At 47.4% G+C, this 10,502-nt stretch overlaps 1 protein-coding gene and 1 long non-coding RNA gene across 2 annotated transcripts; one reads left to right on the forward strand and one right to left on the reverse strand.

Moving 5' to 3' along the window:
- Window positions 1-202: 202 nt before the first annotated feature.
- Window positions 203-1,787, forward strand: LOC119692314. The gene is made up of 3 exons (XR_007268303.1): window positions 203-819; window positions 1,052-1,279; window positions 1,362-1,787. It is a non-coding gene; the product is annotated as an uncharacterized LOC119692314 (long non-coding RNA).
- A 6,460-nt stretch (window positions 1,788-8,247) lies between these two features.
- On the reverse strand, window positions 8,248-9,105 carry LOC125491373 (ribonucleoside-diphosphate reductase small chain-like). Its single transcript, XM_048633182.1, has one exon. It carries the CDS (start codon window positions 9,103-9,105, stop codon window positions 8,248-8,250), a length of 858 nt encoding a protein of 285 aa, XP_048489139.1.
- Between the last annotated feature and the right edge of the window lie 1,397 nt (window positions 9,106-10,502).

Below are 10,502 nucleotides of genomic sequence, written 5' to 3' on the forward strand. Positions count from 1 at the left end.
GCACCGAGCTAGACCAATCTATGCGCTCAGCCGAGCTAGACCAATCTATGCGCCGAGCTAGACCGATACATGCACCGAGCCCCAGCCCCGGCCCCCCGCTCAAATAATTGTACAATAAATATTACCAAATTAATATATGTGCGAGAGAAAGAAAGAAAGAAAGAAAATTTATTTATTTCTAACACACACAGAAACAACACATACATTTACAAGAAAAAGTTTATAAAGTAAATAAAAAATAAGTAATTAAAAGAATGTTGCTTCTCGGTGCTGAAATGGGTTCTAGTTCAGCTTGATGCTATGGCAGGTACTAAACCACACCATAGCGCTGGTTTTCAACTAGAACCCCTGGGTGAAGTCACGGACTGACTTGACATACAAAAAAAAAACATAAAAAAAATACAAACAGAATAAAAAACAGTAACATATACTTATATGCTTAAACAAAGCGTCTCGGTCGCCGGTCGTCGCGTCGAGACCATAAAACTAATAATTAGGTCAAAGGGGGACGGGCGGGGGAAGGGAGGGCAAGCGCGCCTCTGCCTCGCGGCGCGTCGAGCCTTTTTCAGTCTGAAAATGTCTCCCACGGCCGGAGCACGTCCGTGCGGCCAGCACCCCACCCCCCGCGGAGCCCCGAAGCGCCCGCGCAACCAGTTTTTCAACTTTGCCACTGGTAAACAATGTGTGCAACAAGTAGTTAATACGCTTGTTTTGCGTGTAGTAGTGAAGGAGACCGACTAGTTACATACTTTAAACTATGAATTGCTACGCAGAGCATACACAGAGTACAATTGGAAACTATAAACCATGGTGAGATTGGTGAGTTATCATTTATATTTTACTTTGTATAAATTAGATTACAAGTTATAGTATAAATTAGATTACAAGTTATTGATAAATTAATTACAAATATTGATTAACTAGCAATTATTAAGAAACATTCATTCATTATAAGTACTTACATTATATTCATACGTATACCTGGTAGGAAAATAAGGTATAAAGGATTTAAAATATTTAATTGTAATATATTTTCTTTGTTCCCTTTCAGATATTTTGTCAAAGTGCACTACTTTGTCAATTTTTTGGGTATAAGTACCTACGCTATATAATGGTTTACGTTGGCTGACTACTTCAAAATACCTACATCTTTTCTTTGCCTACCAAGCTTCAAATGGCTTTATACCTACCATGCACGGAGTGCGGCTGCTTTGCAAGGCTTGGAGGCTGTGCTCGCTTGGGACAACTTTACCTTCTGGCTTATCGTGATAAACATAAAGTTAGTATATAATTTTATTTAACTTTTGCATAGAAATAAGGTAAATCTTGAGTCTTATGCTAAAAGTTTTTACTGTTTTTAGGGCACGTATCGGAGGGGGCAAGTTGTTCCAGCACTTACTAGCAGCATACTTGAAGGAACCACGGAATGCTGCTGTTTTGAAGCTTGGCGTCACCAGCATATACGAAGAAGCACGCGTGTTATGCCTGTTGTGAGTACTAGACCAGTCTAATTTAGTATAGAGGTAGTCAGGAGAACGTGTTTTAATAATTTTAAATAATAGGGTTGCAAAATGTAGTTGTCTTCTGGCCTGTAATTTTAACAAATTTGAATTATTGAGGTAAGGGGTAACATGCGCGCGTGGAGCTATGTTGAAGCAAAAACGAGCGCATGCATTTTGCACCCTTTGAATAAGTTTCTGCGTTCGCGCCAGTAGACATGGGCCGTATACTGTGTCTGCATAGTTAAGTTTAGAAAGAATTAATGTTTCGCAAACTTTTATTCTTAGGTCTGTGAGATCTTATAAAAACAATTTCTTATAATGTCTAACAGATGCGACTCAAAACGAAGATGTTGATCAAACTTTACTCCTAAATTGCGTGCTTCTCGCACACGCTCTATACTGTTTCCTTTAATTCTTATATCTGGCTGTAGGTTTTCAATATTTTCAATCTGTTTTTTACTTCCTATTATCATAAATTTTGATTTCAAGGGGTTAAGGACCAAAGAGTTCCTTGACGACCAGTCCGCTACGCGGTCTAAATCATCATTTATTTTTTGTATAACTGACTCAAAATTGTCCGGTGAACACGATAAATATAATTGTAAATCATCGGCGTATATATGGTAGTTGCAATTGTTTATGATTTTTGTAATATCGGTACAGTATAGAATAAAAAGTATAGGGCCAAGTATGGAACCTTGCGGAACTCCTCGGTTAACAGGAAAAGGACAAGACTTCACAGTAATACCATCACTTCTTCTTAGCTCCACTATCTGTGATCTATTAGAGAGGTAGCTCTTAAACCAGCGGACCGTCCCATCATCAAAACCATAGTAAGCAAGCTTAGATAGAAGTAGTTCTACATTAATTGCATCGAAGGCTCGCGAGAAATCAAGCAGGACTAGTATAGATCCCTTTCCATTGTCTTGTGCAGTAAGAATTCCATCAACTACATCAAGCAGTGCGGTTGCGGTACTATGCTCCTTGCGAAATCCGGATTGTACAGTAGGCAATATACTATTAAGTTCTAAGTATTGTGTTACCTGATCGCAAACTGCTCGCTCCAATATCTTTGATAGACAACACAATAGACTGATTGGCCGTAGATCTTTGACTGTGTTAGGATTAGTAATTTTAGGGATTGGCCTAACAAGGGCCAACTTCCAAACATTTGGGAAGGTATTGGTCCTAATAGATTCATTTATAATATGAGTTATAATATCTATAATATTTGGAACGCACAAGGTTACCATATTTAAAGCAATTTGGTCTACTCCTTTGGCATTTGATTTGAGGCGTTTTAAGATGAGATGAACTGTATCTGGCTTTATAGGTTTTAGAACAAAATTTGCCAAGCTATATTTGTTGTGTAAAAAGAAACTTATTTCTTCTGAACTGGCCTCTCCATCACCAGGTACATTTAAAAAGGTTCTGTTGATATCATCAGCATCTGTAAAATGTGACGGTAGATCATGCTCGGCATGGTTGCGAAGTACAGTTTGCTTCATTTTTTTCCAAAGCAATGCAGGATCTTTTTGTTTGTTTATGTAGTAGTTAAAGTATGCTTGCTTTTCGCTGAATAATGCGTTGTTGACTTGGGATTTTAATTGTTTGTAATATTCTTTGTGAGCGTCTAGTTTAGTTTTTTTAAATCGGCGGTGAGCTTCATCTCGGAGTCTCATCATAAGCTTAACATTATCCGTGATCCATGGGTATTTGAATTCTTTTATTTGTACAGTTTTTTCAGGAGCATGTAGATCAAATAAACCATTAATACAGTCGCTGAGAGCTTCGATCATCTTGTTTACGTCCTGCAACATTTTAATGCCGTCAAAGTTAATTTCGTTAAGGTCGTTGTTAAAAATTTCTAATACAATGTCGTTCAGTGGTCTATACTTGACCCATCTTGGAGTCGGTTTATTTTTTTTAATATGAAATTGAACCGAAATCATTGCGTGATTGCCTAGTGTTGGAACATGATCGACCTCCACAGTACGTACTCTGGCGTCAGTACAAACAACGTCTATGAGCGTGGATGAAGTGTTTGTAAAGTGCGTCGGTTCTGATATTATTTGTGTAAGACTAAAACTGTGCACAAAGTCACGGAGCTGCCTGTATTTGTCAGTTGTTATATTTAACATATCAATATTAAAATCCCCAGCCAGTATAATCTTATCATATTGCGAAAAAGAAGAGATTGATGTGCTTAGTCCGTCCAAAAAAAATATTTACATCCTGTACCGGACGTCGATATGCGGTTCCTATTAAGATTTTGACCGAGTTAACCGTGCAACGGAGCCACATTTGTTCTACTGAGGGGGTTGGAGGGTGAGGACATACTCGTACGCTTAACCCTTGTCTCACGTAAAACCCTACCCCTCCTCCTCTGTCGGGGTCGCGGGTGCCGCGAGCGCGACGAGGCCGGGGCAGGTGTCGCAGACGATACCCGGGTATCACGGGGGCCTTGCCTTCCTCTTGAGCACGTAACCAAGTTTCATTAATAGCCATTACGTCCACTTTGTGTCGCTGCATTGCTACAATAAATTCATCATGTTTGGTACCTAGTGATCCCGCATTGAAAAGTCCAACTGAAAAATATTTATCTATCGGCATTTTATATTGTGTAATAAGTATGAAATTATATTGTATAGGTGGTCAAACACAGTACATATTATATAACTATAATGCAAGTCAGCCCGTCTTTCCGCAATTACCACCGAGAAACAGCCACTAAGACACAAAAAGAGTAACATTGTAACAGTAGCAACACAAACATACAAATACAGATACATATAGGCAATAGTAGAACAGGTGATCTCGCTAGTTAACAATAATACATTTAAGTCGCATAAATAGCAACAATAGGCATACAGTTCATAGACCGACATATTCAAGACACCGGGGCTGAACCAAAAACCCGTGTCAGGTCTCCCTCTGAACGAATCCAGTGACGAGCTTTGCCTTCCTCCTGCCGGGCATACACCCTACCCTGCTTCGTCCACACAAAGCGCCAGTGAAGCTGCTTCTTTGCTTCAAGTGCCCTGTTGAAGAGAAGCCGGTTGGTTTTGGTCAGCCGGTCGTTGACGTAGAAGGGGCGGGGGGCGGCCCAGGTCGGCGGTGGTGGTTCCGCGGCGGACGCGAGCGCTTTTTATTAGCTCGTCCTTGAGCGCACGCCGCGTCACTCGCACCACGAGAGGCCGAGGCCGCTCCGCCGAGCCGCCCGCCCCCGCGCCCTCCCCGCTCTCTCCCGAAGCTCGGCCAGAACGATGACGCGGCCCCACTCGCTCGGCGCTGACTATATCCCGCTCATCAAGCTTGACGCCAAGTTTAGTCGCGACCAGGGCCACAATTTGCAGTGGGTTCTCGCCGTTTTCTTCCGGGATTTGACTGAACTCCAGGTCGTTCAGTAGCATGTCCTGGTCTTTCTCTTGTAATTCTAATTTTAAGTCAGCTATCATTTCTTCAAGCTTCCCAGTTCCGGACTCTGCCATTTTGGTCTCTAATACAACTACTCGGGCATCCATTTTAGTCAGCCTGCTATCTGCTTCTGACATCGCTGACCTGAGATCCGACATCTCAGTACGAAATTGTCGTATTTCCTCTCGGACTGCGCGGAGTTCGTCCCTGAAAAGGCGTATTTCAAGGCCCAGCTCGACCTTGGTCTCCTCCGTCAGGTCGCTGGCCGCGGTGTTGCCGGAGACCTCTGCAGTGTACACCACCTCATTGACGTCGGGTTCTACTTGTGAGGGAGCGCCTCTGACCGGGGTGTCCGCCCTGTTGTCCCTAGGGACATGTCGCTTGCATTCGACGCATATCCAGGTGGCAGGAAGCTTGTCCTTTTCAGTTAGACCGAGGCAGGGCAGGTGGTAAATCACCTTGCATTTATTGCATTTAGCGCCCCCTGTTGGCCCCATGAATTTTCCGCAACCGCCACACTTAGCCATAATTAGTTGTAAGTACAGTTAAGTTGAATATAAGCGTATATTGTAGTACCGCGAGTGGATGCTAGATGGCGCCAAAAATATGTCCGATGATTTACGTTATAAATAAGTATTGGGTAGACTTTGGTCACCGAACTGTACCTTGCGTCAAAAAAATGTCAAAATGACCACTTTATGTTAACAAATTCGGCAATTGTATAAAGTAATTCACTTTTTTCACTGTAAATCGAGCGATTTAACTGTAGATAACAATGTATGTATCTAGTTATAAGGTTAACTTTAAAATACACATATACTATTCACTGTCACGTCCGTTTTTTATTTGTTTATTAGAAATATCCGTACGCAAGTAACGTCTGTCGTAGGCGTCCGTGACGTCACTCAGAGGGGTTGCTGCCCTTTTTACTTCTGCTCAAACATAAATGTTAAGTAAAAATGAGCTCGCGCGCGAGGACACCGCTCTTTATATACCATTTCCCCCACCACCCATACAAATTCGGACAAAGTGGAGGGGATGGCCGAAATTGCTCAGTCGACTTCGAACCGTGCCACGCGGCGGGTCAGATGATCCACTGGACCGGCTTGTGGACCGGGAGGTCGGCCATACTTGGACAAGGTCTCGCGCCAAGTATGGGTTAACGTACGACTGGTCCGTAGGTATGAGGCGGGCCATACTTGGCCGGACCTGACTCGCACTCTGGCGGGTGGGGGAGAGTACAAATTAGCTCGGTGGTGCCACCAAGTGGCGCTAAAGCTGTGGCACTAGCCGTACTCTCTCCCGCCCCGTAGCTAGGGCGGCCTGCGTCAAGTGTGGCCGCATTTTGATTCAACCGAATAGATTATTATAAAGTTGGGGCGGCCTGTGGGCCAAGTTGGCTCGAGCGCCTGTGGGCCAAGTTGGCTCGGTGTTGGCGCTAGCCGTACTCCCCCCTCCCCACTCCCGAGCAAGCATAAAACTCGCCGTTCCCCTCTCGGTCGCATCGTTCAGTTTCAAGAGTTGGGGGACGACGAAGATGTGTCCTGGTGGCTACACGACCACAATCTGTTTGTCAACCCCATCTGCGTGTGCGGACAACTATCAAGGGTCGGCACCAACTTGGGCTGCTGGGATAATGGTTGTCATTTGGACTTTCTTTACGACACCCGGACCAATGTCTTGTACATTGAGGAACCGTGCGACTGCTTCCTAAGGGACAACAGTGTTCACGTGGCCTACTACCCCGAAGTATCCAAGGAGGACCTGGTCTGTGCCAAGTGTACCCGCTTTCTGGCGCAACCGCTGTACCGCATAAAACTCGGTTGGTAAAGAAATAAAGAATAGCACCCCCATACAACTGTGTTTGATTTTAGTTAAGATATGAGGTACTCTGGTGACAAGATAGCGTCTGTTCTAGACCTGTATTTGCCCCTGATCAATGGAGACTCTTCTCCGCCCTCTGTCTTTTACACTGGGTCACAGTCTGGAACTCATTTATTTTTGGAACACAAAAAGAGTGTCAGTATAGTTCCTCTACTGGCGCATACCTTTATTACGTTTGGCGACAAGGTCTGGCACCCCGGAGCGCCGACGAATCCAATCATCGAAAAGGCCAAAGACTCTGAACTGGCGAGTCCCTTGATCAGTATCAAGGAACTGTGCTCTCTCTGCGCCCGCAAATTTATGGCCGAGCGGTTCCGACAAGACGAGTCGTTTCACATCATTTGCAACAATTGCCAGATCCAATTTGGACTCTTTGGTGATACAATTTTTGTAATGATGTTCATCGGCCTGCTGATATCAAACATTTATACACCCTCCATGGCCAAGACGCTAATGATGGTGTACTTGTGCTTCGTATTGGTGCTGGTCAACACCAGCTCCGTGAACCTAGACACCGTAGACGTGTTTCACTGCGAACACATTACTCACGGCGTGGGGACGAAAATATTACTATAAGGTAGAGCAAAATGAATAATTCGTTTGACTTTCGAGACAAGACCACACAGCGCAAAATGATTGTGGTGGTGATCGTCGTGGTGCTGGCCGTGTTTGCCATAGTGCTGTATACTCAGCGCAACAGTGGCAACTTTATGGGCAAAATGGCCCGGGCTATTGCCTCCAACAAGTCGGGAAAAGCGCCGACCGACAGCACGTAGGCGGGCCGAGCGCGCACACTCTGTAATTTTTTTGCGGGCAGTTAGATAAGTACAATGTTACACTGGGGTTACTGGCTGGGTAGTGCTCTTGTTGTCGTGGTCTTTATCGTCTTTGCAGCAAGGCGTTGGATGGCCTGCGCCGAGACCGAATTGGAGCTCTTTCAGGTGATGAGCAACGACTCTGTCCTCGTCTCGCCCTCATCGACCGGCGCAAATATAGTAAAGGACAAACTCACATTGACCAAGGGTCAAAAGTTTGAGATTACCGGCGACTTTGAAAAGTCTACACTGCATATAATACCCCACACGGCAAAGGGGATGGCCGATACCGCCAAGGTCCAGACGGTCAAGTTTGGCTGCTGGGGGGGCCTGTCCAAGATTGTAAAACTAGAGCTATTGGTGGAGGAGGCGACAAAGTTGAAGATTACCGCCTCCAACAAGGATGCACACGAAACCCTGGCGCTAATCATTGCCGACCCGCGGCTCGTTCTCTATCATCACGCCACACCGGCGGGCAGCCACGCGCTAAAGCTGGCCACCGCCTAAGCGTACATGCACAAGGATAAATTTTTTTAAATAAAAGAAAAACAAATTTCATTCATCATTTATTCATTGAAAGCACGCTCTACGGCCGCGGCAATGGACTCGGATCCGGCCGTGGAATTCTGCTAGTTGGGCGCACGGTACTCGAAAAAGTTGTCCTTGCCCACGCCGAGGGCCGTGAGAAGGGACAAGTTCAGGCCGGATCCAATTCCGCCGCCGCCGCCGCCACGGTCGCCATTCAATTGCACCCGCACGGTCCCAATAGTTTTCCCAAGGTGGTCGTACAGCACTGGAAACTGAACCCCCGCGTACATGCAATTGCCCTCCAGGTCGGCCAACGGTCTCGTAACCTCGCGAATAAAGGCGAGCTCGGCTTCGCGCGCCTCCCCAATCATCAGCTCAACCAGCTCCTGCAGGGGCCCATTCTCTGTATAGTTGAAGTACCTGCGCATGAGGTAGGCGGCATAGTCTCCGTGCAAGTTTTCATTCCTAATGATAAATTCGTTGGCCTTTACCATTTCGGGCAGCGAGTTGATCACTCGGAACCAATTGATTATGTTGAACGCGGTGCTGAACCAGACCTGCTCGATGAGAAGCATGGCCGCGACCAAGACGGGTAGTGGTAGTCGGGGGTTGGTCCAGCGCGCCACCCAGGCCAGCTTTTGGTCCAAGTTGGCGATTGATCCAATGTTGCGCAACAAATGGTCACGTTCTTGCGGCGATACAAAGGCCTCCAGCATGTCTCCGTAGGTTTGGCCGTGCACAATCTCGCTCTCTTCCTGGGCCGGATAAAACGCCCGCACCTCGGGGATCCGTATCTTGGACTTGACAGACTCTATCACCTCGTCCACCACCCCGTCCCCGAATGCGAAAAAGGCCAACAGCTTGACGACCAGGTCGCGCAGCGGCTGCGGTAGGTGTTTGAAGTCGTCCACGTCCCGCGCAAAGTCCAGCTCGCCCGGGTTCCAGTGTTGCAATTGCATCTCCCGCAAAAAATCAACGGCGGTACGGTCAAATTCCATACCGCTCGGTGCGTAAAAGGTGTACCTTTGACGCGAAGAGTCAAAGATGGGGGATCCCCTGGTGGACCACCACACGCGGAGAATCAGCCACCAGCGATGCAGGGTGGCCCGCGCACGGACGGCGAGGATCGCTAGAGCGACAAACATTCTGCGGCGGGCGATTGACATCTGACTCGAACGGGGAGGTGCGCGCACCTTTTATGGGAAGGCGATGAGGGAGGGGGTTCAGTGTAAGACGTGGCGTCGAGGAAACCGGTCATCAACGGGAGCCCCCCGACCCGTTGGATTTCGTCGACTCTTTGGACCGCCGCGACTGCGACGACTCCTTGGATCGCTCCGATTGTGCCGACTCCTTGGACCGTTCCGACTGCGACGACTCTTTGGACCGTTCCGACTGCGACGATTCCTTGGACCGCTCCGATTGTGCCGACTCTTTGGACCGCTCCGATTGCGACGATTCCTTGGACCGCTCCGAATTGGCCGACTCTTTGGACCGTTCCGATTGCGACGATTCCTTGGATCGCTCCGAATTGGCCGACTCTTGGGACCGCTCCGATTGCGACGATTCCTTGGACCGCTCCGAATTGGCCGACTCTTGGGACCGCTCCGATTGCGAGATGCTCTGACTGCTGAGCAAATCGCCCCAGAAATCGGACCAGGTCGTGGACGCGTCTCCCGCCGCCGCGCTAATCATCCGGTACACTACAAAGTAAAACACGCATATCACCAGCACTATAATCCAGAGGTTGGGATTGGACAGAAAACTCGCTATACCGGCCAACAGACCGGGACCCATGACTTATTCATGACCGACCACGTGCATGTCGTAGACGGCAAGACGGTTTTCCTTTACGGCCAGATTCCCCGACTGCTGGCCCAATTTGCGTCACCCACGTTCTCTGTGCAAGCGCCCCACGGCCTGCCCGTGCGGCAGATTGTGGTGGAGGCCCTGGACTCGGCATCGCTGAGCGCATCGTACCTGAACCTAGTGTGCTACAACTACCTCGAGGTGACAAATAACAACTTTTTGACCGGGCGGACCATAGTACTGTCCATCATGGCGCTACGGGGGGGCGAGATTGCAGACAAGGACGAGTTTATGGATCGCATAATGTGCATGGTGCTCCCACAATTGGGGGAACATGAGCGAGCCGCTTTGGCCCAATTACTGCGCAGCGACTTGAATCATTTCTTTGAATTGTTTTCGACACTGCTGCCCTTTGAGGGGCAGTCGCCAATCTCCATGCTGAGTGGCTATTTCGAGAACAAGCAACAGTCCGCCCTGAATATAAAGTACGTGACGGGCAACCAAGTACTGGACGGCACGGACCTCTTTGAGACGTTTCCGCCGCAGACCG

This window comes from Plutella xylostella, chromosome 5 (assembly GCF_932276165.1).
Source record: "Plutella xylostella chromosome 5, ilPluXylo3.1, whole genome shotgun sequence".
In the NCBI taxonomy this organism is placed as follows: Eukaryota; Metazoa; Arthropoda; class Insecta; order Lepidoptera; family Plutellidae; genus Plutella; species Plutella xylostella.

Excerpts from the sequence above, each read along its gene's own strand:
- LOC125491373 (XM_048633182.1), bottom strand. The coding sequence starts at position 9,105 with ATGCAATTGCAACACTGGAACCCGGGCGAGCTGGACTTTGCGCGGGAC.